Source organism: Anarrhichthys ocellatus, unplaced genomic scaffold (genome assembly GCF_004355925.1).
Source record: "Anarrhichthys ocellatus isolate YVR2014 unplaced genomic scaffold, GSC_Weel_1.0 scaffold29, whole genome shotgun sequence".
NCBI classification, from domain to species: Eukaryota; Metazoa; Chordata; class Actinopteri; order Perciformes; family Anarhichadidae; genus Anarrhichthys; species Anarrhichthys ocellatus.
The window spans coordinates 1,853,302-1,880,078 of NW_022280059.1; the positions used below are offsets into that span (position 1 = coordinate 1,853,302).

The 26,777-nt window shown below is 40.4% G+C and overlaps 3 protein-coding genes across 3 annotated transcripts in view; 1 reads left to right on the plus strand and 2 right to left on the minus strand.

Annotated features, from left to right (window-relative positions):
- The first annotated feature begins 656 nt into the window (after nt 1-656).
- Nucleotides 657-5,705, plus strand: bckdha (branched chain keto acid dehydrogenase E1 subunit alpha). The gene is made up of 8 exons (XM_031863758.1): nt 657-954; nt 2,355-2,531; nt 2,631-2,717; nt 2,792-2,900; nt 3,346-3,507; nt 3,602-3,808; nt 3,905-4,046; nt 4,798-5,705. Exons 1-8 carry the CDS (start codon nt 838-840, stop codon nt 5,138-5,140), a joined length of 1,344 nt encoding a protein of 447 aa, XP_031719618.1. The 5' UTR covers nt 657-837; the 3' UTR covers nt 5,141-5,705.
- b3gnt2l (UDP-GlcNAc:betaGal beta-1,3-N-acetylglucosaminyltransferase 2, like) lies at nt 5,468-10,471 on the minus strand. Its single transcript, XM_031863756.1, has 2 exons — nt 10,279-10,471; nt 5,468-7,519 (listed from the first exon to the last, which is right to left on the minus strand). Exon 2 carries the CDS (start codon nt 7,434-7,436, stop codon nt 6,000-6,002), a length of 1,437 nt encoding a protein of 478 aa, XP_031719616.1. The 5' UTR covers nt 7,437-7,519; nt 10,279-10,471; the 3' UTR covers nt 5,468-5,999.
- Nucleotides 10,472-21,337: 10,866 nt separating this feature from the next.
- The window catches only part of napab (N-ethylmaleimide-sensitive factor attachment protein, alpha b), a 31,678-nt gene continuing 26,238 nt past the window's right edge, over nt 21,338-26,777 (minus strand). The window contains exons 2-11 of the mRNA XM_031863734.1: nt 25,928-26,007; nt 25,701-25,817; nt 25,279-25,325; nt 25,081-25,158; nt 24,881-24,936; nt 24,607-24,691; nt 24,406-24,510; nt 24,251-24,319; nt 23,663-23,713; nt 21,338-22,498 (exon numbers count right to left, since the gene is read on the minus strand). Of these exons, the coding sequence (XP_031719594.1) occupies nt 22,397-22,498; nt 23,663-23,713; nt 24,251-24,319; nt 24,406-24,510; nt 24,607-24,691; nt 24,881-24,936; nt 25,081-25,158; nt 25,279-25,325; nt 25,701-25,817; nt 25,928-26,007 (790 nt within the window). The 3' untranslated portion in view covers nt 21,338-22,396. The remainder of the gene's footprint in view (nt 22,499-23,662; nt 23,714-24,250; nt 24,320-24,405; nt 24,511-24,606; nt 24,692-24,880; nt 24,937-25,080; nt 25,159-25,278; nt 25,326-25,700; nt 25,818-25,927; nt 26,008-26,777) is intronic.

Genomic DNA, 26,777 nt, shown 5'->3' on the forward strand with positions numbered 1-26,777 from the left:
ACAAAGCAATGCGGAAAAGGTTATCAGGTGGATCATTACACTCCCAAAACACGTTTGAGGCATTCATATTTACACAGGTCTGAGGCTTCAGCTTCAAGTGATTCCGGAAGCGACCTGGTTTACCTTCAAACTAAGAGTTAAGACTAAAGGTTTATTAAACGAATATGTTCTGTATTTAAGCCCTTTAAATATTTATCACGCTTATCATGTGGTATGTAACGAATTCCCAAGCTTACGTTACCCAGTAGTACACAAAGTAGTTATAATTATCCCCACCTTTACCAGCTGCAATATTAAAGTGATGTACACATGACTACATAAATTATTTCAAACAATGTATATGTATATATACATATAAATTGTATATATGTATATTATGTATATTTTATTATTCTGAAAGGTTGCCCTGCATAATGAGTACTTTTTCTTTTGGTACATTCCTTTTGTTTTGATGCTAGTACTTTGTAGGCTACTTCTATTCCAGTAGAGTTTTGAATGCATGGCCACCATGAGTATTCTAAACTGTGGTATTCTTACTTTTACCTTAGTAAAATATTTGATTTCTTCCACTGCTCTCGGAAGCTAAGTGCTTTTGATTACCTTGACTCTTAATGTGAAGGTGTGACCGGATGTGATGATTATTGTGGTCGACTCGACTCGGCCGATTGTAGCTATTCGCCCTGCAAGTGTGATTGTGGATGCTAATGTCAGTGCTGCGGATTGGAAGGCCATCAAACTGTTCCTGTTAGCTCGTTCTGTCGCGTGAATCTAACACATATACTGTAGCGTGTAACGTTCCTGGCGAGCTTGTGCACAAGCTAGCTGTGGACTGTCCCGATGGCGGCGGCTGTGAGGAGTATAAACAAAATGTATGGAGTGTGCTTCAATGCTGCTCGTCAGACGACAGGACTGAAGGCATTTAGGCTGCTTCAACACAGAGCCTTCAGAGTCGGTGTAAGTTTGAACACGGGCAACATTGCTGCGTTGTAACGTTGCTGTTCGATAGCTCGGGTTAGCTTAATAACATGGAAGGTCGCTTCAGCAACCACAGGGTTATTGGAAGAAGTCGTCTAATTTTGGCCCTAAATCAAAACTCGCGTTGTCACGTTAAATTATTAGGGGCGAGATAGTTAAGTGCAGATATACAATACAAACTTGTTGTGTTTATGGTCAGGATGAGAAATGTTTGGAGTTGGTGAATCATCAAGGATTCTTGACTGAACGTTATCGCGATTGGTTGTGAGCCAGCTAGCTTAGCGTTAGCTGACAACCTTGGCAAAACTAACGTAGCGTTATTCATCTACCGATCCTCCAACGCATCCGTATGAAGCTCAACCTGAAGGTGTCAACATGTTTGTGAATATATATGTTTTAACATGTAACCAGCAGCTTGACTGGAACTGGTGCACCTTGTGTTTGTTGTTGTGACTGAAACTTCGGTAGCTAAGCTAGGTAGCTAGCTGGCTGTCTAAAGCTTTAGCTTAGCTGCTTTCCCATTGGTCGAGCAAAGGGGCGTGAGGATCAAACTTCCGTCTTCAAGTTCAGTTTGAAGTGGAAATACCTTTCACGAAAACAAACGTAACAATTAAACTGTTATTGTCTGCTCTAATTAAATACAAATTCATTTTCTGGTGTTATTTGTGCTGTACTGTCAATCTGCTGTCTCTGTCAAATGTGCGTCACAAAAAATAACCTTTTCTATAATGTAGATAATGATGGAAAATTGTTAAAAAATAAAACATGTTGCATTTTTTATTCCTATAAATGTATTTTGAGTCACAAATGAAGTGTCACAATGTAATACTCAAGACGTAACTATATTTATTCAAGTGCTGTACTTAAGTTAACATACAACTTTTATGCTACTTTATTCATCTACTCCTTTACACTTTAGTAAATATTGTAGCTTTTGTGCCACTGCATTTATTTGATTCCTTATTAGTAACTTTGTAGATTTAGATTAACACAAAATGCAAATCAACTAATACATTATATGTTATACATTAATACACCTCTACCACCTGCACCCTTATAGTAATGTACACATTAATGCATCACTAATTATAATCCAGTTCTGATACATTTTAATCTTATTTGTATTATACAGCCAGGTACTGTACAGTATTGTTATGGAATTGAGATAGCATCCCATCAAATCCCCTGTTTAAAGCTGAAACATGTTAAATCACAAAACACACAATCAGTGACTAACAACTATTGCAGCAATTCTTTGAAACAGGAAATGTGGCTATATTGAAATCTGACTGGACCATTGTGGTGTCTATTTTAAAGATGGGCCCTGGCTTTGCCAAAGTGATGTTATTAATAAACAATGCTTGTATTCAATCTTTCAGGCCGTGCACCGGCAGCAACCCTTTGATGCATCACTGGAAAAGCCACAGTTCCCTGGAGCCTCAGCCGAGTTTGTGGATCACCTTGAGTTCATTCAGCCCAATGTCATCTCCGGGATCCCAGTGTACCGGGTGATGGACAGGCAGGGCAACATCATCAACCCCTCTCAAGACCCTCAGGTACGGTCAGCCTGCCTACGCCCCTGGTAATTCAAAGTGGCGCCATGACCTCCACTCACTTCATCCGTTGCTTGTTTTGTGCGTTTGTTCCCTGCTCAGCTCTCCAAAGAGACAGTTTTGAACTTTTATCAGAAGATGACTCTGCTGAACACAATGGACCGCATTCTTTATGAGTCACAGAGACAGGTGAGGTTTTTCCGCTTGAACAAGGAAACAGTTGAAGAATTTTGTGCAGGCGTGTTAACCTGTTTCTCTTACAGGGTCGGATCTCCTTCTACATGACCAACTATGGTGAGGAGGGCACGCATATTGGTAGCGCTGCTGCTCTCGATCCAAGTGACATGGTCTTCGGTCAATACAGAGAAGCTGGTGAGGACGGGACGGCGTGTGGTTTTTCCTAAAATAGTTCCTTTTCAGATGTAGGGTTATTTTTTAAAGTTTTTATAGTGATCAAAGCCAATTGCATTTACTTATTTCGTAGTAAATCTCTGCTCCGGGGCTTGTTAGGCAATTTTTTGCAAACAGGTGTGCCAGTGATCGCTTTGGAGCTCAATACTCACGCGACAGGTGACATCTGAGGAAAACAATGCTTCATTCAGATAGCAACACACCGATGTCGAAATGCATCCGTCTGCATTCAGTTGTTCAGTCATTTAGAAACACAATGATGTCAGTCTTTATTTGTAGATCCCATTTCACACAGCAGCAAAAATAAAAAAAAGTATAAAATACATCTCGAAATAGACCAGTCAGCGAACATGTCTTTAATAAAACAGTAATCAAAGAATCTCAACCCCCCCGCGCTGCGCTGCAGGAGTGCTGATGTACCGCGGTTTTCCTCTGGACATGTTCATGGCTCAGTGCTACGCCAACGCCGATGACCTCGGCAAGGGCCGGCAGATGCCTGTGCACTATGGCTCCAAAGATCTGAACTTCGTCACCATCTCCTCTCCTCTGGCCACTCAGATTCCTCAGGGTAAGTGTGTGTGTTAACCCTGTCTGTCCGTACACACACACACACACACACACACACGTAAATATACATTCATGCCTTCATGTGTCCATTCCAGCGGCCGGAGCTGCATACGCCATCAAGAGAGAGAACATTAACCGCGCCGTGATCTGTTACTTCGGCGAGGGAGCGGCCAGCGAAGGGGACGCACACGCCGGCTTCAACTTCTCCGCCACCCTGGAGTGCCCTCTGATATTCTTCTGTCGCAACAACGGCTACGCCATCTCCACCCCCACCAACGAGCAGTACAGGGGCGACGGCATCGGTGAGAAGCCTCGGCGTGGTTTCCTGCAGCGTTCGATTTGAAGTCCTCAGCCGCTCTCATGAACACACTTTTCGTTTTCTTTCTCCGACTGAACAGCCGCTCGTGGGCCGGGGTATGGCATGCTGTCCATCCGCGTCGATGGCAACGATGTGTTTGCCGTGTACAACGCTACAAAGGAGGCGCGCCGCAGAGCCGTGGCCGAGAACCAGCCCTTCCTCATTGAAGCGATGACCTACAGGTTAGTTGAGCACATGTTAGGCCTGCGCGAATGAAGGTAATAAAATAACACAGAGGTTCCAAGACGGCAACAACTTGATTACTCCAACCTTGTTGACATCAGCGCTTCACTCCTGCCGCGTTACCCATCACACTAAATCCCCGGGCACAACCTGGCTCACTAGAGGGAACTTAGTCGTTCAGAGGCTTCACTAAGAGGCAACTCAACAAAATAGCTTACATGTTCTTTTCTACATTATGTTTATGCTTGTTGAACAGGTGTATAAAAGTATTGGCTTGATACGCACGAACGTTTCCTTGAACTTAGTTACGGTAACAAGCCTAGTTGTTGTCAACTGGAGTAATCTTCACTTTGTCCACACTGACTTCTGTGTGTATGGTCATGTTTGTGGAGAGCTCCTGCACAGCAGGGAGAGGCTTCAGTGAGATAACGAATACTAGTCTTTACGCCCGGGGCCCGTGTAATACCGGGATTAGGCAACCATCTCTAAAAAAATACAAGTTTTCTGAGTTATAAAAAAAATATTTCATGAAATTATTTGATAGATTTCCCTCTCTAAATTGGATCTTGTATATTAAAAGTACATATTTGGGAAGCATTTGAATTTAAGGGAGTGGATTAGGTGACAGAATTTAAGGGATGCAATTTTAACAAAATGCTTTTTGACAAGGAACATTTGATGAGTTAAAAAAAAAATAATGCGCTTCCCCCTAAAATGCTGTGGTAATTAAGAATTCCGCTCTTTCCTCAGAATTGGCCACCACAGCACCAGTGACGACAGCTCGGCCTACCGCTCGGTAGACGAGGTGAACTACTGGGACAAGCAGGACCATCCCATCTCCAGGCTGAGACATTACATGACGGCCCGTAGCTGGTGGAGCGAGGACGACGAGAGGAGCTGGCGGAAGCAGTCTCGCAAGATGGTGATGGAGGCATTCGAGAAGGCCGAGAAGCGCCTCAAGCCCAGTCCCGAGCTGATGTTTACCGACGTGTACAAGGAGATGACCCCCAATCTGAACAAGCAGAGAGACTCCATGTGGAGGCACTTGCAGCAGTACAAAGAGCACTACCCGCTCGACCAGTATGTTAAGTAACTGCATTCACAGGCTGGAACGAGTTTCGATTTGGTGACTTAATGTGGGAGTGGGTGAAGATTGAGAATATGAATAACTGCTGCACACTTTTACTGTATTCATAAAAGTATAGATTTGATATGACATTTCTTTGAGGAAGAGGAGAAAAGATTGTGCTTTCAAAAACTATTGTACTTCACGCCTATGGGTTTTGGTGCCTTAAGTTAACAGATCTACTGTCAGTAGTCAAGCTCCTCTATAAATGCTATATCACATTTGAATCACAGTAATTACAACGTCACCAATGTTTTTGGTGTAGCAAAAACAGCTGATACAGTTTGAATACAAGAGAAACATACAAATCGAGCAATAAAGGATGGAAGTTGGCCCTTGTGTATGTTCCCTCTTCCTGCATCTGTCCTCCAGTGATTATGGTATTTAACAGGTTTCCTTGTATATGTGACAGAATAACGTGTTGTAGAACTTTCCTATTTAAATGGTTTTGGTATACACGCCCAAATTTTAGATGGGTGTACACTTATGTTACATCTTTGGTGTTTTGTGGAAAATAAACGGTGGAACTTTCAAAGGTCTTGGTTGAATTAGTTTTTATTCAAATTCAAAAAGGAAGTTAGGCCAATGACAGATCGAAAGTTTGTTCCATTTGACTTAGTGAACAATCTTGACCCCTGATGCTGAAATTCACACTTAAACTGCTGAATGCTTCCTCCATTTTTCAAGGTTCTATCCTATGATGAAACGCAGTATAACTTTTAAATAGAAGTGCAGTAACAGAACTGCTCTTTTAGTTCATACTATGTCGCTGGAGTCAATGTTTCCTCTTTTTTTGATCGCTGCATCTTTTGGTCACCAGTCCTGTTCAACAAGTCAACACGGGGTTGTGAATGCCCTTCCACAACTTCTTAATTTGCTGTGGGGAGCGCCGGTGAATCAGAATAAGCTTTTTATTTACACACAGATTCTCACGATTCTTCTCCACGATGTCAAAAGTCTGAAATTCTGCGTTTGCCTCAGGAGAAATCCCCAAAGCCTTAAAACACATCCCAGCGTAGACGTCGTCGATGGGGAAGAAAGGAATGACATGTGAAGCTGAATAGAAGCGTTGCAGCAATGCTCCAGAGATAATAAAACCGCCTCCACCAGCGTAAGCAGGGTATGGGCCTTCATAGAAGCTCAGAGGAATGTAGTATTTGTTCTTAGGGTCCCTGAGGGGACTTGCGCTGCTTATGACGTGTCCAACATACAACTGAGAGGCCTTCCAAGGCTCCAGAGACTGCAGGTAGCTGAGTAATGTTGGTGTGTTGACAAATACGTCATCATCCCCGCTAAACACAAAAGAGGCTTTGGGACAGTGTTTCACTGTCCACTGGAGGAACATGTTCATTTTGAGCGTCAGGTTCAAGAGGGATTCATGGAAGTCCCATTGTAGGAGGTCCCCAAAGTGTCTTGCTTCAAATGACAGCAGAGAGCTGAGATCAGGGTCCTCCAGTGGGGAGCTACCCAGCAGAAACACAGTGTGCACCCTCAGTCCATCTTGATACACCACTTCTCGACCCCAGGTCTCCCGCACCGCCTGTCTCTGCTCAAAGTTTCTAGGACTTGACTTGATAGTAAAAAGCAGAAAGGTCTGGTTGTCTTCCTTCCCTTCAGCAGAGATACACTTGTTGGGTTGATTGAGCAGGACTGGAGGGGACCTGCAGTTCATGCCCTGCAAAAAGTCCTGAAATAAGACCGGGTAGGAGGAGAAGTCGTGCACATTGGTTTGCAGATTATCTTGATTCGTCTGCCTGCAGAGAGACCAATCTGAGTCATGTCTGAAAGGATTTTCTCCCTTGTCCTGATTCTTGAGGGCCGAGTACAGCAGGCGGTTCCAGTAGGCTTCATTTTGAGGGATGGCCTGTCTGAGGCCGTCAGACACATTGAGGACAACAGGGGGAGGAAAGGTGAATCTCTCCTGTTTGGACGGTTGTGTTTTCACAACTCTGTCGTGGACCTGGAGGCTGGGCTCCTTCAGGAGGCTGGGCTCCTTCAAGAGGCTGGGCTCCTTCAAGAGGCTGGGCTCCTTCAAGAGGCTGGGCTCCTTCAAGAGGCTGGGCTCCTTCAAGAGGCTGGGCTCCTTCAAGAGGCTGGGCTCCTTCAGGAGGCTGGGCTCCTTCAGGAGGCTGGGCTCCTTCAGGAGGTCCTCTGCTCTTGCACTGAGACTGTCGGTTGTCTCTAGGTGTAGAGTCGAGTAGAAGAAGATCAGAAATAAGGTGACGAAGAGAACCAAAGCACTGAGGGTTTGAATAGGTCTCATTGGCTTGAGGCGAGTAAACCAAGCTGTGTGGTGTTGTCCTCAGGTTACACAGACTCTCTCAGCAGATGACACATTGAATGTACCTGCCAGCAGAAAAAAAAACGACAGCACAATTTAATGTTAATCAACACATTACAAGCTTTACAGCCTTGAACCTAAACAGAAATTAACAGTTAGATTCAATAAATATGGAATTTAATGCAAATTGTGAATTATACTTAACTGTAAAACATCTTTACCATGCACTATAGATGGAATTTCAGGAACAGACAACATTGCTGAGTTATCGCGACAGCATTATAGCACCTTATTCAACTGTATCAAAAGTGATTTGTATAACCTGGACAATTCTGAGAGTAATGAGTCAATGGCAATTACATCATATGAGGTGTACCAAGCTATAAATAAACTGTCTGGAAGTAAAGCAAGTGGTTTAGACCATATTACTGCTGAACACCTTAAATATGCTAGTCCGAGGTTAGCTCCTCTCCTCGCCATTTGCTTTACTGGCTTCATGATTCACGGCTTGTTACCAGACTCAATGCTGTCTGTTCTCTTAGTGCCAGTCATTAAAAACAAAGCTGGTAAAGTATGTAGCCTAGAGAATTACAGGCCCATTGCTTTGGCCAGCGTACTGTCAAAAGTCCTAGAAAGAATCCTGCTGGACAGAATACATGACTTTATCACCTCCACAGATAACCAGTTCGGCTTTAAAGCCAAACATGGCACTGACTTGTGTGTATATATTTATATATATATATACACATATATACCTTAAAAGGAAATTTTCAACAAATACAGAGGTCAAAACTCATCACTTCTTATGTGTTTCATTGATGCCTCCAAAGCTTTTGATCGTGTTAATCATAGTAAGTTGTTTTTCAAACTGAGCCAAAGAGGTGTCCCCACATACATTGTGAGAATTCTGGCTTACTGGTATGCGCAGCAGACTATGCAAGTAAAATGGGGTAAATGTGTCTCAGCCCCATTTGGGGTTAGCAATGGTGTCCGACAAGGGGGAATTTTGTCCCCAATTCTGTTTAATCTATATATTGATGATCTGTCCAAGCAACTGAAAGCCTGTAATACTGCATGATTGGAAATACTCTGGTTAATCATATCATGTATGCAGATGATCTGGTGATCTTTAGTCCATCTAGCGCTGGTCTTCAGCAGCTCCTCACTATATGTACTGTGTATGGTGTGGAACATGACATCAAATACAACGCCAGTAAGAGTGCTATCCTGATCTGTCGAACTAAAGAGGACAAATGTCTAAACTTCCCTGACTTCAAATTGTCTGACAATAATCGTGGTGTCTGTGGTGAAGTAAAATATCTCCGTCATTTTATAACAGAACACATGACCGATGATAACGACATTTCTAGGCAATGTCGTAGGATGTATGCACAAGCAAACAGTCTCTCACGCAAGTTTGGTATGTGTACAGATGGAGTGAAGACGTCTCTGTTCAGAGCATATTGTACACCACTCTACACTGCACACTTGTGGTCAAACTACAAAAAAAAGAGCTTACAGAGACTTCAAGTAGCTTACAATGACGCCATGAGAATACTGTTAAAGAGACCGAGATGGAGTAGTGCTCGTGAAATGTTTGTGGCTGCAAGAGTCAATACTTCCCAAACTGTTTTAAGAAATCTCATGTATAAATTTATTTGTAGACTGAATGACTCTAAAAATGAGATCATAGTTGTTTTAACCAACATAAGGTTTAGCACCACACGCTACCAGTCCCAGCTGTGGCGATATTGGTACAGCTGTCTCTTTGTAAGGCATTGCTAGGCCTCCGTACTTTTATTGTTTGTGTCTGTCTTTTTATGCATTTGTCTCTATGGACCCTGAGTCTGAAATAAAGTCTATCTATCCATCTATCCATCTATCCATCCATCCATCCATCCATCCATCTATCTATACTGCCATATATTCCTGTTGTTTTGTCAAAACTCACTTAAAGAGCTACCTAGTGAAATACTTGTTGCATATTAAAGTTACTAGAGTGTAGTGCGGCAACCCGATATAAAACAATATTATATAAAAGGACTGATAAGACAGTTTGGCACAGGACAAATTTAAAAAAAGAATGTTGAAGAACAGCAGGAGCGGCATGTAATAAAAACAAGTTTACTGAACCAAAGGGCAAATATGAAACCGAGGAATTTTAATAAACCTGAATTAAACTAAACAAAAGAAAGGTGCACACCAAATATTATAGAATGCCATTTACTATCTTTCCATATCTTCCTACATCTTAACCACCTCCCTGCCAAGAAGACACAAGGCAAACGTGTTTGCACTTTCCTTGATGGAGCAGCACCCCACCAGCACTTTTTGGAATACAGCTAATCTGCTTTCGATAGGCTACTGGGAGTTACTGTTAAATTGGAAATATACTTCTGCTTGAATTTGCCGCAAGTGATTTGGTCCTGCAAAAAGGAAGTCTGCAGGTTTTCCGTTGAGATGCACCTGAACATGCCTTTCTCCCTGGTGTTTAATTAGGAGCAAGCCGGCTTTGCATAAATAACGCTGCAGTAGAGTAATGAGGGGGTTATGAAACAGCGTGACAACAAACACAGCTGAGGTGTATGATTTAAGGCAACATTAAAGGAGGACACCTTGAATTGTATTTTTGCGATGTTATGTTCCCCCTCGTTTAATTAATTAACCCGTGTTAACGGATTTCATTTATGTATCAAAATTCCGTCAACCAGCAAATACTTCACAAACAGGCACAATGAAGACACCTGAGCGGCAGGCGAGACTCTTAACCCGGTGTTAAAAACAAATAAAATCAGTTTAATTTTCAATGTTGTAAAATACTTACTTCAACCCAAGATGACCTCCCACCGAGCTGAAGCTGAAACATATACGTCTGAAGTTGCAGAAGAACGAAATAGTATCCAGGAAGGCTTCAGATCCGACAGGCAAGGCAAACTGGTGCAAAAACCGCATCAATTAGTTTACAAGTCCATTTATTTCTTCACCGGAATTTGGGCAGCGATGCAAATACATGCAGGTGCAAGGTCTGAGCATTTGATCAGGTGATCACCTCCAACCGAGGAGCCGGCTGACGGAGGCCACGCCCAGGATGCTGCACGTCTGATCGGTTCATTCTAACGTTTGACAGGAAACATCACTGATGTACAAATGATTTAAGACCAATTGTCTCCTGACCAAGTCACCAGCAAATTAATTGACAATGCCTTTTAAAAGCACGAATCGTATTCCCTCCAATCTAACCACTCACATCCTGAGAACTTCACAGAATAAGGAAAAGTGGGTATTTTCCGTGGAATCACCTCAGAAACTCCTGACCTCTCTGCTTGAGGAGCTCTGCAGCGGTTAGGTATCGTTTGTATTTTAGCACCGTTTCGTTAACGATTTATTGAACCGGGAAGCCCAAATCTGTCAATATCTTTCTAACTTTACCTAAATCTCTGCAGCTGAGATGAAGTGATGTTTGATTAGAGGCGCCTTGATATGACCTAAAGCATAGTTGAGGACTCAAAAGTACCAAAGACCAATATGTCATGCCCTTTGGCATTTGGTCAGTTCATTTTATTCATACCTACAGTATAAGAGCATTGAGGTGAGCGGATTAAAAAGGCAAAAACAAATACTGCAGATGGTGGGCGTTACGTACCGTGCTGTGTTTGTGCTTTCCCTCTGTTTGCCCTGTGTCCTCTCGGGTTCCACCCTCTGTCCCGGATGCCAGCTGCAGCGGCTGATTGGACGCGGCTGCGTTCAGTCGCGATTAGCGGTGGATAAAAGGAGAGGAGCTCGTGACCGACAACCTCTTAACATATCAATCATTTACTCCAGCATACACAGATGGGTCTAAAGATCCTGAAGGGTAGAACTGGTTTTGCGGTCACCATACCATCCTTGCAATATGAAGTTAAAAGGAGAACATCAGATCATCTGTCTGTTTATACAGTTCAGTGCTGTTATAACGTTGGCCATTATAACAGCACTGCAGTGTGTAGAGGAGGTTCGGATTGAAAAGGTCGTTGCCTGTTCAGATTCCAGTTCAGTATTATCCTCATTACAATCATTCACATCTCATAGCAGGCAGGATTTAATTAATGAAACATACGAAACACTGTTCCGACTCAAGAATATGGGTATTTTTGTATCATTTCTGTGGGTACCAGCACACAGAGGGGTAAAAGGAAACGAAAGAGCAGATAAATTAGCAAAACAAGCTTAAGACAGACATTTTACTCAGCAAAGCAGAAGCTAAATCAATAATCAAAATAAATATTATTAAGGAATGGCAGCACAGTTGGGATGTAGGAGACACAGGAAGACATCTTTATGCTGTTCAGAAAGAAGTTGGCAAAGGGAGGCCAGCCAGAAGAAGCACCATAGAGGAAAATATGTTAACCAGACTGAGGATTGGACACACAAGGCTGAACAAAACAATGCAACTAATAAATAAACACCCAACAGGACTGTGTGAGCACTGCCAAATACCAGAAACTGTAGACCATATCATATGTCATTGCCAGAAATTCTCACTTGAGCGAGACAGGTTGAAGAGGAGGCTGGGAGTGGAGGAAATAAATCTAAAAGATGCATTAACCTTGGGGGCAGGAAACATACTTCAATATATGAAAGAAACAGGATTGAGCAAAATAATTTAAGTCTCTGAAATGGAGAACTCCTTTTCTTTTGTTTGTTTTTGGTTTTATTTTATTTAGTTTATTTTATTTTCTGTAATGGGATAGGTTAGAGCTGACAACCATTGGGCAACGCGTAGTGGTGGAGCTGCGTGTGTGTGTTGCTGTGAACCATTGGCACCTTTGTTCCAGCCGTGTGGGCTGTTGTCTGTAGGCTATAGTGTCGCTTTCTTTCTATAAGAAAGTAGTTTTCCTTTGCTGCCGTGCAAGCAGCTAGCCATTTATGCAATAAATACTCCTTTTGTTAAAACGTCATCATTGCTCGTTCTCTCTTTCCCCGGGGAATTTACAGTTACTCCCCGCATCCCTTAGATCAGTGATTCTTAACCATGGGGCCGCGAACGCCACCTAGATGGCCGCAAAAAACTTTCAATTTTGCACCTGTGGGCCGCGAGGGCCGCGGGACCGCATATGTTAACAATTGAAGACACCAGAGATATTACTGTTCTCCATGAGACGCTCAGTTACAATATAGCTTCCCACCACCTGGTGGCGGTAATGCGTCAGTCAGTTGTTTAACAAGCTACAATAAGCAGAAGAAGACACTCAGTTAGCCTCTAGCCCAGGCATGGGCAAACAAACCGTTGGGTTTTTTAATCCGGCCCGTCAAGTATTGGTACAAAATTGTCCAAACTATAATAAAGACTAGAGCTGGGCAGAATACCGGTTTTAATTTCCCATATGATAAGAGTTCTTCACACACCATTATACCGGTGAACAGTCAAAACAGCCGCTGCCTGCTTTCAACAAGCAGCTAAATGTATTCTTTGTTGCTAATGTACAGCGCTCAGCGCTAGTTGTCTTATATGTATTGAGAGGGAACCCTAGTCATGGTCATAACTTTATAACACAACAATTAACAACCCACAACGAATGCTCTTTAACAGAGAAAAACACAACAGCACACAACAGTCTGTGACACATAAACAATTTGTAACACTAATAATTGTACATTTATAAAATTTCATCGCCGAACTGCATGCTGGGTACAGCTCCGTCGCTCCAGTAACGTTACATTAAAAACAGAACAGAGCGATGCAGGATGAACAAAGACAGACCAGAGCAGTGTTAAATCATTTAATGAATCATGAACATTACATGATTTAACCACTTTTTCACAGAAAAAATGAAGACGACAGTGGTGCCCCCTAATGCTATCAAACGAAGCACTGAAGCCTTCAAAAATAAAGCGACACCTAGCGACGAAACATCCAACGCTCGTGGGAAAGTATGTTGGGCTTCTTGTTGTGTATGCAGGTTTACATACACATGATAAATAAATGTCTTTGTGATCATCACATTGTATCATCTCATTTATTTGACAAGGGTTATGCCTGTTCAACTCCGCGAGGACGCCGGCGTCCTCGATCCCCTCCCCTTCCGTTCCGTTCCTACGGCTTGCTTGCGCAAACAACGTCACAAAACATGGCCGTGTTTGGTATCCCAGCATGCCCAAAACCCTCATCTTTGCAAAGAAATCATCGATTTTCTTTCATTTTGTATGGATTTTTCACAAAAGAAGCCCAAACACACACTGTCCAAAGTCGCCATAACTGCTGCAAGTCGGATCTTGCAGCATTTCGATGGAAAAAGACACATTACAGACCCAACAATGTGCTAGCGGATGTTACCATGGAGCTAGTAGCTTCAGAAAATACTAGTACTTAAATTACAAACCTTATCTTGCTCTTTCATAAGCCGTCAACCAACGTATAACCTTGTGTAACTAAGCTACCCTCATACTCGATTGTGCGCTCAGTTGCAGCCATTACGCACAGTAAGTCCGCTACTTACATACCACGTCTTCAACCATATATAAATATATAGTTTTTGCAATTTGCATAAAAATAAAAGGAAAATAATATAATATCAAAATATAAAGGGAGAAACACCTTTAGTGTGTCAGACTATCATTTGGTTACCATGTGTCCATTTGGGTCTCCAAATATCCTTTTAGAGCTCCGCCTGGATCTCTTCATGGAAGAAACACTGTAGAATCGTCATACTTTGTCCAATCTTCTTCAAATTTGAGGCAGTTGTTCACTGATACTGTAGTTACAGCCCTATACTGTCATTTACCTGTACAGATACAGCCACAGGCAGTTATTTATACTGAAAGATACTTTTTTATTTTATGCGGACAAAAATCTTCAATTTGTACTGACTCCAAAGGCCCACTGCTCTGTTTCTATATGACCTACAGGTTTTCTGACACTTCTGATGCATATAGTCACAGTGGTTCAGAAGCTACAGCCATTTTAATTTGGGTATGTCATTTTAGGCGGTTTTGCTCCAAAATAGGGGTGGAGTTGAACAGGTAACAATATAGTTATTGAATACAAATCAAACCAAGAGTGAGATCAATTAGTTAAACTAATAGTGTTAATATTTGAATGGGCCCCGGGACACTTTGTACTTGAAAAGTTGGGCCCCCGAGGTCAAAAAGGTTAAGAACCCCTGCCTTAGATGCCAAAACGGGGAACGTAACAGTGGGAAAGACACACAGCATCTGTGAGGGAATACAAGGGGCTAATGGTCAAAGTATTTATATATGTATATACAGTATATATACCAGAAACACTGTAGGACACTAGTGTCAGTCCAGTGTCCTATCATAAGAATTTTAATAAAACTAAATTTAACTGAAGAAAAATAAAATTTAAACAAAACAAAGCTGCACACCAAATATTATAGAATGTCATTTACTGAACTATCTTACCTCTCTTCCTACAGCTTAACGGCGCCCAAACTGTCCCTGCTAAGAGGACATAATATGATAAAACTGTCCTTGATGGAACTGCTGATCCAACCCAACGTTCTAGGCAGAAACTCAACAAAAGTCCTATGAACCCATGAAACAAACAAATGAAACAGGCTTGTGTCATTCCTTCATTGATAATGTACAGATGACACATTAAATGTAACTGCCAAAAGAAAAAAAGTTATGAAGCTCTAGCATAAGTTCAGTCAGGAAGACTTTACTCTTGTATGCTTAGGCTTGTAATGTATTTCTCATAGATCTGCTATTCACTCCTCACGCATGCTGACTCATTATTTCCTGTCATTGTTCGATGCTGTCAATCATGAGATCAACTGTTTAGATCAGCTGGCCTCTATCCAACAGCACAACGAAACAGATACAGTGTGAGAGTATCATGCTACTGCTGTCTCTTTTTTAAATATGATTGTCTCTACCTTCATTACGCACATATTGCTGTTACGAACCCCTCCCCCTCCCCATCACCACCCACTCTTCACAGATCCATCAGGTTCATCAACTCATCATTCTATCAGCCTCACCAGCCACCACCACCACCAGTGTCTGGACCCCACAGGGGGATTTATCTTGCTGCTGCTGAGGGCAGACGCCCCTCGATTACAAATCTCCCTGTAGATTTCATGTGCCAAAGACTCTGTCAAGACATTATATACATATCATCTGTTTATAATAAACAATTATCTTTTCTCTCCTGATTGAAAAGACACAGCACCTTATAAGGGCAAAGGAGACAGTTTGCCACCGGACAACTTTAAAAAGGAATGTTGAAGAATCAGGTCGATCAGCAAGAATGGCGTGCAATACAAACAAGTGTACTGAACCAAAGGGCAAAAACCATCACGGGAACTTTAATAACATTAAATTTAACTGAAGAAAGAGAAAATTAAACAAAAAAAGCTGCACACCAAATATTATAGAATGCCATTTACTGAACTATCTTACTTCTCTTCCTACAGCTTAACAGCGCCCAAACTGTCCCTGCTAAGAGGACAATGAACAATGAACTCATAAAACAAACAAATTAAACAAGCTTGCGTCATTCATACACCTTCATTGATAGTCACAGTTAAAATGGAATTGTGCTGGTCCTGGAACACACCTGAGGTGTATGGCTTAATTAAGACAGAAACATGAAATGTGATTACCTTGTATTGTATGAATGTTTTAACACGTTTTTACAGATTCCATTAAAGTATAAAAAATTGTAAAATTTGATTAACTGTCAAAGACTTTACACACCAAGTTCAAACGTAGTGCTGCAGAAACTCAGTTTATTCTGCTGGAAGAAAAATGTCCACTCACCGAGTAAGTACAGGCCTCCACGTTCTGTTCTTAATAGGCATCTAGAAATTTTGGGTTGGAAGAAAACAATTATGCTATACATCAGAAAGGCTGCATATAGACAGAAATACACCCTGGGGGTAAAAAACTGAAATGCCAAAACAACAGGCTGTAATACACTGTCTGCATGAATACAAGCATTACAAAATTAACTAGGAAAGCAATTTCTGAAGAAATTTAATTCATGCTGGAAGTTTGAGTCCATACAAGATGTCAAAAGTAGTAGAAAACCCTCAATTACATTTCCTCAAATCATCATGAAAAAGGACAATGATACGACATGGCTTAAATATGACGCTAAAGTCAATGTTTCCTCTTTCTTTCTTTTTTTTTAATTTTAATTGCTGCATCTTTTAGTTGCCAGTCCTGTTCAACAAGTCAACAAAGGGGTTGTGAACGCCCGACCACAACTTCTTCATTTAAATAGAAGAACCAAAGCCCTGAGGGTTTGAATTGGCTCGAGGCGAGTAAACCAAGCTGTGTGGTGTTGTGACAGCACAATTTAATGTTAATCAACACATTACAAACTTTACAGTCTTGAACCTAAACAAAAATTAACAGTTAGATTCAATAAATATGGAATTTAATGCAAATCGTGAATTATACTGCCAGATGTTCCTGTTGTTTTGTTAAAGCTCCTATTGCATTCTGCCAGCCAGTGTCAAGTGTCAAGGAGGGTGGAGGCCCTCCCCTTATAAAAGGGCTTGACTCTACACTGCCAGTCATTCAAAAACCTCTTCTCGTTATTTAATTTTTTTTATTTATTTCATTTATTTAAAAGTGACCATGTACAGTTTAAACATAAATGTCTCCATTCGATGCACTGTACCAGATTGTAGCTTAAGCTAATTTGCATCTGCAGTCCCTTGGCAGGTCAAACAAGGACAAGACAACAACACAGTAAAAGGAAAAGACATAATACAGAGATATACCACAAAAAACATACAAGACACCCAATACAACGCTACACACAAATAGCACATCAAAAATTAATGTGTCAATAAAATCAAGTCATAAAAGACCACAAGAATTGAGGTCAGTGTGTGCAGTGTTGTGCAGTTTTTAAAAGACTTTTCAAGTTGGCTTTAAAAGTGCTAATAGTGCTGCAGCTCCTCACAATTTCAGGCAGGGTGTTCCACTGGTGTGTTGCTTTTACAGAGACGGTTGATTGACCAAAAGTAGTGCGTAAGTAATTTGAGAGGTACCGCTCATACTAGTCTGTCACCAAACAGTAGTCTGAGCTGCTGACTGTGGAGAGTAGCAATACTTTCAGCAGCTAGCCAAACCAAGTGGCAACACTCCGAGGTAGCAATACCCAACGAAAGTAGAAACACTTTCCTCAAACTACCGTTAGCTTCACTGGTCTAACGCATCACAGAGTAGCAATACTCCCACTGTGTAACCCGCTAACCCCTAGACATACCAGGCTAGCAATAGCACACAGCGTAACTTTAGCTCTACAGCTAATTATCCCTGCTAGTGACCATGGCTGCCGCTTTTGTCCCTGGCAAGTTTTGATGGCAGATAACTGCACCATCACTCATTTTGATGCTGGCATATGTAGGCAGATAGGGAAAAAAAGACAGTCCAGCAGACTCCATTGTTCACAATACTCTTATAGCAGTGAGTTGGCAAAGCAGTGTAACATAGCTGAGCATTTGGTGTTTTAAATTGCTATTGTGAAAAAGTTGTTCCTCTGTGAAATATAAAACCTCCGGTACATGTCTATTTGATGATCAAATTGTACATTTTACTAAATGTTTTTATCTGAACCAAATCCTAATGTTAAAATAAAAAAATCATATACTAGAAATTTGAACTGTGTCACCACCTTGATGTATTATGTATAACTGTAAATGTGATTGTTTGAAGACAATGGAACCTGTTTTTCATTATTGTTTAAAGGATGTTTGACATACTTAAGTTAGACGAGTAACATGAACTTGGTTGTTTTAAGGCAATCGGTTTGCATGGTTTTACCAAGTAAATGATTTTAGTGTTCAAGTAAATACAACTGAGAAATGTTAAGTTGCAGGAAATGTCACATTAGTTAGCCCGACTTAAATAAATGTGTTGCTTGGAATACACACAAAGTATATTTCACTTGAAATTATTTAGTTGTTTGAAATAGTAATTCTGAGTAGGCTTTACCAAGTCAAGAGTACATCTTAAGTAAAGTTTCAAGTACTCCACTCATTTTTTTTAGTTACTTAAACTCAAGTGTAAGTGTACTACACTAAAAAAACATTTGTTAGTACAACATACAATACCTATTCAACAATACTTGAATGAAACGAGTACCGTTACATGCTTTTTTCAATGCAATCGGTTTGCATGCTTTTTTTAAGTAAGGTTAACTAATTCGATTTTACAATGTAGAATTGCCATAATTATAAGGCTGTTTGATCACCACTGACAAGTACAAAATTGCTTTGTCAAAGTCAGAATTTCTTATTTCAAGCATCCTAACCTTTTCATCAACCAAATGGAATTGATTGTTTTATTGTCAATCTTACAACACAGCACAGCAATTATGAATTCCTAGACAAAATACAGTACAGAGCAAAGACAGTACTTAACAAAGTCAAACTATTGCATTAAGAACAAACTTTCTCCTCGGCCTGTCTCAACCTTTAGCAAGCTAAAGTGAGTGAGCACTGTGCTAACATCTCATTTGGAATATAAAGGTTGCCATTACATTCATCTGGCCAAGATGTGGTTATGAACATAAGAAGAAATGCCATGTGATAATTCTGTACATCTAAATGGACTCTTAATACATTTGATCTAACAGACATTTAAAACAACCTCCAATAAACGCAGCCAGTATTATACCAAGATTCAGATGATTTACTGTATTTAGGTTGCTATCTTTATAATTACGTATTTTCACAGCCGTATACTTCAACAGTTTAACTACAAAAATGGTTAGGGTTAACCCTAACCCTTTTATTTTTAGATGGAGCCATTATTTTACTTGAAATGAGAGAACATTTAATTATGTATTTCTATGTATTATTTATAATCCATCCAGTTAAATTGGAAAACTGAGAATACTAATTGTTAAAATATAATTGATGTGTACTTTCTTTATTTGATTTGACAGTTGTTGACTACACAGAGACGTTGTTACTATGGCACTAAATAGCGCAAATTAGATATTGCCTCAGAGCTGTCCAGGTGTCTTCTGTGGAGTTGTTGAAAACAGTAGGCGCAGGTTAAATTCAATTCAATTTATTTTTGTATAGCCCAAAATCACGAATCACAAATTTGCCTCAGAGGGCTTTACAATCTGTACACATACATCGGAACAGGAAAAACTCCCCCAAAAACCCCTTTAACGGGGAGAAAAGAGGAAGAGACCTTAGGGAGAGCAACAGAGGGATCCCTCTCCCAGGATGGACAGAAGTGCAATAGATGTCATGTGTACAGAATGAATAACATTTACAGAGTTACAACACATTCAATGCATATGACATAACCACGGCAGGAGGCAAGACCAGGGTCCAGGTATCACCAGGATCCACGGGAACCTGCGAGGTGGGAAAGCACAGAGACTCCGGAGAAGGAGCAAAGTCAGCAATGTGCGTTAATGGTATTGGTACCTGCGAGGAGAGGACGCACAAAGAGTGAGTGAATGAGAGCATAAAAACACTGTCCTAATGTAGGAGTTTAGCGTAAATCCCAACATTTTACATAGTTAGTTAATTATTTTATTATTTAACTGTATGATTATAAATACTATATTTCAAAATATCCCTCCTATAAGCAAAGCTCTCTAAGTTTTACTACTTAACTCTCAGTAAATAATCAATGTTAACAATTTGATATTCAAGGAGGGATTTGGTAATCCTTAAATCATCATGGTGGCACCAAACATCCTCAGCCAAATTACAAAAAGTGCTAATGGACAGAATCTATTCTGAATCCAATGTTACAGGTCAGATATGCTACTGGTTTACACGACAGGAGTTTGGTGAGAGTATATTACCCCATCATCCTACATCAGACACCGGAAGTACCGCTAACGCAGGTGAGAGATGCTCCTCAGCTGGGGGTCTCAGCAGAGGAGGAAGGGGATCCAGAGGAGGAACGAGTGAGAAACCTTTTTGGCAGTTTTGTGTAGTATCGTGAAGCTTTCTTTCTATTTGATAAAATATCAAAGTTTTGTGCAACACTTTCCTGATTTGAAATGGTTTTTAGTCTCGTGTTTGCAATAAAAGTTAAACAGGCCTGCATGATATTATGAAATATGCAATATTTACATCAGCTGCACTGCGTAGTATGTAGATGGTATTGTGCAACATGTTGCAGTCAAATAATTGAAAATGCTTTGTCAAAAAATCCTTTTGCATATTTAAATATTAAATAAATATTAAATATTTAGTCAGGGCCTGAGAGTTTCCCCAAAACTAGAAAAAGCCTTTCCAAGGAGTCTTTAAGGGAGACTACATTTCCTCAAGTTTGAAACACTATATAGAACTTCTCTAATTCATCTATCGTGAACTTCATAAAGATGAGACGTTGAGCCAATAAAGTTGTGAAAGACGGATTCCTTTGCAGTGATGTGGGGAGGTTTGCTTCAGGTGGAAAGCTAAATATTGTTGTGAATGGGTCAGAAATATAAAAAAAACTTCATTTTGTTGTTGTAGGCCAAGTGTCCACTGTGGCCTCATGTATTTTTAACCACATTTATGTAACATTTCATACCAGTCATAACGAGTTGACGTATTCATTAGCTCATTTATTTTATTACATTATTACTTGCAGACACTCAGACAAGATGGTGGCAGGTAGAAGTACGAAGTTCTCTTTGGGGACTGTAAGGGTGACTTTACATCCTAACCCTGCCTAGCGTCAAACCCTTTTATAAGGGGAGGGCCTCCACCCTCACTGGCACTGAATTGCTTAGTTCCAGCCAATCCTGGCTGGCAGAATGCAATAGGAGCTTCTGGTGAGGTCATACCGTAGGCGTTCCCAATGTGAGACACTCACTCATGTTACTCAGAGAACCGGGGTTACACAAGTAACTTAAAGTTCTGAGCAATATATTAGGTGACCATATCAAACAGAGGAGCAGGTTGGTGGAGCCCATGTCCAGGATGCGTTACATCTTAGACAGGTTTATTCAAACGTTTGACAGGAAACATGAGTGACGTACAACTTCTTTAAGACCAATTGTCTCTTGACAAAATCACCAGGAGAGTACATGAGCACAGTGTTCAGATCAGAAAAGCTGATGTATTGCATTTCGTGCAGGCAGTTTTTTCAGCCTGTTTAGTTATGATAGGAAAAAAAGCACATATTATACAATAACAAAAAACAAGAAAACACACTTGAGAAACAACTCCTATACAGCGGGAAAAGGCTGCTCTTGTTTTCTTATCCTTACCAAACCTTGCAAATGTTCACAAAAGTGATGAGCATCTTTCACCTTTGTTTGTTAAGTAAAAGCACTTTAAACAATTTGCAAATTAATTGATAACGCTTCTAAAAGCAAGATTATTTTATGGTTTTCCTCAAATCTGGCAACTCCCATCCTGAGAACTTCGCAGAATAAGGCAAAGTGCGTATTTGCCGTGGAATCACCTCAGAAACTCCTGACCTCTCTGCTTGAGGAGCTCTGCCGCTGAGATATTGTGCTGTTAATTAGAGGTGCCCTGATATGACCGACAGTATACCGGAGTGCTCAAAAGTATCAAAGACCAATGAGTGTGATTTTTGGCATTTGGTAAGTTATATTCATTCTCAAGCACATTCTGGGAAAACATTCTTTAGATCCACATTATTAAATTGCCATCCTCTCAAACATTTTATAACAAGAAAAATTAAATATAATCTTTATTTCACAAGTGTGCTGGTATTATTATTTAGTATTGGGCCAAAACCTGGATCATAACAATAGACAACTAACATAGTATTCATACCTATAAATGAATAATTTTTGAGCTGAGCGGATTAAAAAGGCAAGAACAAATACTGCAGATGGTGGGAAAGAAACGCAGCATCTGTGAGGGAATATAAGGGGCTAACGGTCAAACTATTTAGATTGCTGCTAGAATGGAAGTGAGAGGCTCCAGGCAAAAAAGAAGGATGCAAGTCGGTTGCTGAGGGTTCGAGGTCACGAGCAGGTAGGGAAGTCAGCGAAGGTCGCTCTCATCGTCTTGTATGGTTTTCTTGATGCGGAGAAGCATGGTGGTGAGCCACTGGTCCAACCGTGAAATGGTGTCGAATTCCTTCACCTGCAAATGAGTAGCAAATATTAACACAATTCCCCACACCCAATACGTTACCTATATTTACAGCCAGGGATATAAGTATTTGGACTGTGACACAATTTTTCTTATTTTGTCTCTTTATGCAACTCCAATGGACTTGAAATGAAGCAGTCAATGTGTGGACTTTCAGCTTTAATTCAATGGATACAACAATAATATCACATTACCCGTTTAGGAATTACAGCCATTGTTACACAGCCTCCCACATTTATTTATATGTACACTGCATGCACAATTATTAGGCAAGTTGTATTTTTGAGGACTCATTTTAGTTCATCTTCAACCCGAAAAGGTCCAACTAGCTGGTATTATTAAAGATGAGCTAGTTTTTAGAAGACACTTTCTTCAAGCAGTGGTACAGGAAAAAGTCTGTATCTTTCAAGAAGACCATGATTTTTATGCAGACATTGCTCCATCGCATGCATCGAAGTACTCCCCTGCGTGGCTAGCCAGTAAAGGCCTTAAAGATGAAAGAATAATGACATGGCCCCCTTCTTCACCTGACCTAAACCCTATGGAGAACTTGTGGGCCCTTCTTCAACGGGAGATTTACGGTGAAGGAAAACAGTCCGCCTCTCTGAACAGTGTCTGGGAGGCTGTGGTCGATCGTCAACAGATCAAGAAAGTGACAGAATCCATGAATGAAGGCTTTTTACTGTTATTGATAAGAAGGGGGTGGGGGGGGGGGGGGGGGGCTATATTGGTCACTGATTTCTTTTTTGAAAAGTCAGAAATATTTATTTGTAAATTTTGAGTTGTTTATTATTATTCTCACTTTAACAGATGCAAATAAACAAGTGAGATGGGAACATTTTCGTTTTTCATTTAGTTGCATAATAATCGTGCACACATAGATATTCTCCTAAGAAAGCCAAAGCCTCACTTTTACTTTCTTAAATATTCAGGTTTATTAACATTTTGGATTGACCGAGAGCACTGTAGTTATTAAATAATAAAATGAATCCTCAAAAATACAACTTGCTTAATAATTGTGCACGCAGTGTATGTATGCGTGTGTGTATGTCTATAGACCCAGAAACACTGTAGGACACTGGTGTCAATCCAGGATTTTCTAACAAACTGCTGCAGAAACTCTTATATTCTGCTGAAAGGAAACGGTCCGCTCACCGCGTCAGTATAGGCCTCCACGTTCTGTTCTTCATAGGCATCTAGAAGTTTCTGGTTAGATAAAAACAATAATGCTGTACATCAGAAAGGCTGCCTATAGACGGAAATACACCCCGGGGGTGAAAAAAACAACACTGAGATGCCAAAACAACCGGCTATAATACACTGTCTGCATGACTGTTGGCATTACAAAATAAACGATTACTTCTAGAGTTTTTAAACAGCAGCATGGCTTTCTAACTCCAGTCACAATTGTTGGGAGCAGGCTTAAACTGTGCTGGTGCTTTTGTAATATTATGCTGGGGGGTGAAATGGTTTTGGAGGAACATTTAAGCATGAGGCTTAAAACAATCCAACTTTCGTTTTCCGTTACTAGCACGTAAAAGTTAGCAAGTCATCGACAGTTCTCGTCGAAGACAAAAGAGACCAGAGCAGGAGGGAAGCGGTCGTTAAGTTGTAAGATCTATCTCAGTAGTCTGTCGAGTTAAACTGCTCTCCAGCCGCCTCGTCCCTCGATATTTAGAGGATCATTCAATGTTGGTTTTGTTTGTTTGTGGATTTGAACTCTTAAACAACACCAAAGCATACCTTCAACAGCTTGCATTCCCGCGAGTCTGAAAAGGCCGGAAACATCTCTTCATACTTCTGCACAGCAAGCTGGGCGACAAGAGGGTGAATGTTAGGACAGAGGCTCGTGTTACACTTGCTGTACATGGACACAAGTGTAAGTGTTACAGCCTTACTTTTGCATTCAGCATGTCCACACAGAAGTGACAGAGCGCCGCCTTGAAGAAGTGATCCTTGGCACTGTATTTCAGGAGTGTACTGTCCATCGCGTGGGTTCCAACCTACAAATCACAAAGAGTACAATTCATGTTGGTTTTGTTACTACAAGCGACTGAACAACATGTTGGTTTGAAGGCTGCTGGTGAGCATTATCCCACCTGTTCATAGATCTCAATGGCTTTCGGGTACTGCTCCAGCTGAGCCGCGTAGGTTGCTACTTTCAGGAGGCACTTGTTTGCTGAACTGAAAAGGAAAAATCGAGAAGCTTCTCAGCACACATGTATTCACAGACATTAAGGGTCAAAGACCAGAAAGTAAGTAAATGCACAATGATAAAAAAAAAAAAAAAGGTTTAAAAAGGAAAGAAATTGCATTTATATTTAAAATAAAGCCTATAAAACTGAGAAAATGTTGCTCATCTAAAATAGTCACCTGGTAGATTCTTCCCCTTTGTAATAGTCTGCTGCCTGTTCATAATGAGCAATGGCCTGCAATGGAAATAAGGTAAACAGAGCTTTACGCAAGTGAATACAACAGTTTAAAACATTAGTAGCTGTTTAATTTGAAGCAAGAATCTGCCTTTAAATGGACTGGATACGTAAAATAATAAACATGAAACACAGATATCGGACCTTGTCGATGTCAACCATCTCAGTCTCGTATATTTCAGCAATGGTGATGTGATGTTTGGCTGCGATGGTGAAGCGCCCCTATAACAAAAGGAAAAAATATGAGAGAGGGGATCAACAAGGGGAGCTTCATGTTACATAAATACTTTTTTTTTCCACATGTAATAAATTAAAGAAAGAGTTCCCCGTTAGTCCACTCACCATATCAGTGTATATCTCAATAGCTCGATTGAGGCAGTTTATGGCCTCTGTTGAGAAATATAAGGTCATTATCATATTCAGACACATTAACAAAAGGACAAAATGAAGATTGAACTAAAATTAGAAGCAACCAGATGTGAGAAGTGCAAGGTTCAAGTCCATTTTTACAATGTTCCTGTGCCTCAAAAATGGGGACCACTGGGCTTGATGTCATTATTTCTTTATGGTATTTTCTCTGGTGCAAAGCGTTCAATTGTCCACAATCCCATGTTCTAACTGCACAGTGGTTGAACTCTTCACCTGGACGATCTTAATGACATCAGATGACACTGACTTTAAGTACATGTGGAACTGGAACTGGTAGAGCAGCTCGTAAAGGAAGTGTGTACATCCTTCCGAGGGTAATGACGAGTAATGATCACCTTGTGGATCTGCTTTTTTGAAGGCGTTTCCAGCATCTATGAAGTTAGTTGCCGCATCGTGTTTGCTCTGCATCTGGAGGTGCAGGCGAGCCGCCTGGGAGAATGCGTTTCCTGCGGCTGAAAAGAAAATGTTGCATGTTAAGAAGGGTTGAAAGTCTGCAAAGATCGAACCAAGTAAAAGGGCAACCATTGAGCCCCTTCATCCAACCTGCACTCGTTATTCTTACCACACCAATTTTTGGCCATTTTGTACATGTTGGCTGCCCTCACATACATGTCACAGGCCTCTTCCGTCTTGGAGGAACCCCTGTGTGTGAAAGCACACATGCTCAGTCAAACAAGACTCATACAGGCAATTTCTGGGTGACAAATATCAAGTCCCATAAAAGTTAATAACTAGATATTAATAATGTCAAGATATTTTGGTCATGACAGAGAGGTACAGTCCAAAGAAGTTCAGAAAGTAAGGTTTGTATCATATATTATTTTAAACAATCTAATTTAACTTCCAGTTGTGTTAAATTCTGTTGTATAAATTAATAATTCTGAGCAATGCATAACAGTGAAACGTGAACATCACTAAATATGGCTCATTACTGTTAGTATATTATTATGTTATGCTTTTATTGTTATTCCATTGCACCTTATACTATATCATACTATCTTAGCTTTTAAGTTATTCTGTTTTACGTTATATTTCAATATCTATACAGAGAATAACCATTGCTTAATCAGATTATGATTATATATATATATATATACACACACACACACACACACACACACACATATATATATATACACATATACATATATACACATATATATATACACATATACATATATACACATATATATACACATACATATATACACATATACATATATACACACACATATATACATACACATACACATATATACATACACATACACATATATACATACATATATATATATACACATACATACATATATATATATACACACATACACATATATATATATACACATACATACATATATATATATACATACACACATACATATATATACACATACATACATATATATATA

What these genes read in the sequence shown, in the direction of transcription:
- bckdha (XM_031863758.1), top strand. Translation starts at nt 838, where the DNA reads ATGGCGGCGGCTGTGAGGAGTATAAACAAAATGTATGGAGTGTGCTTC. An exon ending in ACAGAGCCTTCAGAGTCGGT is followed by an intron (nt 955 to 2,354) that starts GTAAGTTTGAAC and finishes TCAATCTTTCAG; the next exon opens with GCCGTGCACCGGCAGCAACC. An exon ending in GGCCACTCAGATTCCTCAGG is followed by an intron (nt 3,508 to 3,601) that starts GTAAGTGTGTGT and finishes TGTCCATTCCAG; the next exon opens with CGGCCGGAGCTGCATACGCC.
- b3gnt2l (XM_031863756.1), bottom strand. Translation starts at nt 7,436, where the DNA reads ATGAGACCTATTCAAACCCTCAGTGCTTTGGTTCTCTTCGTCACCTTA.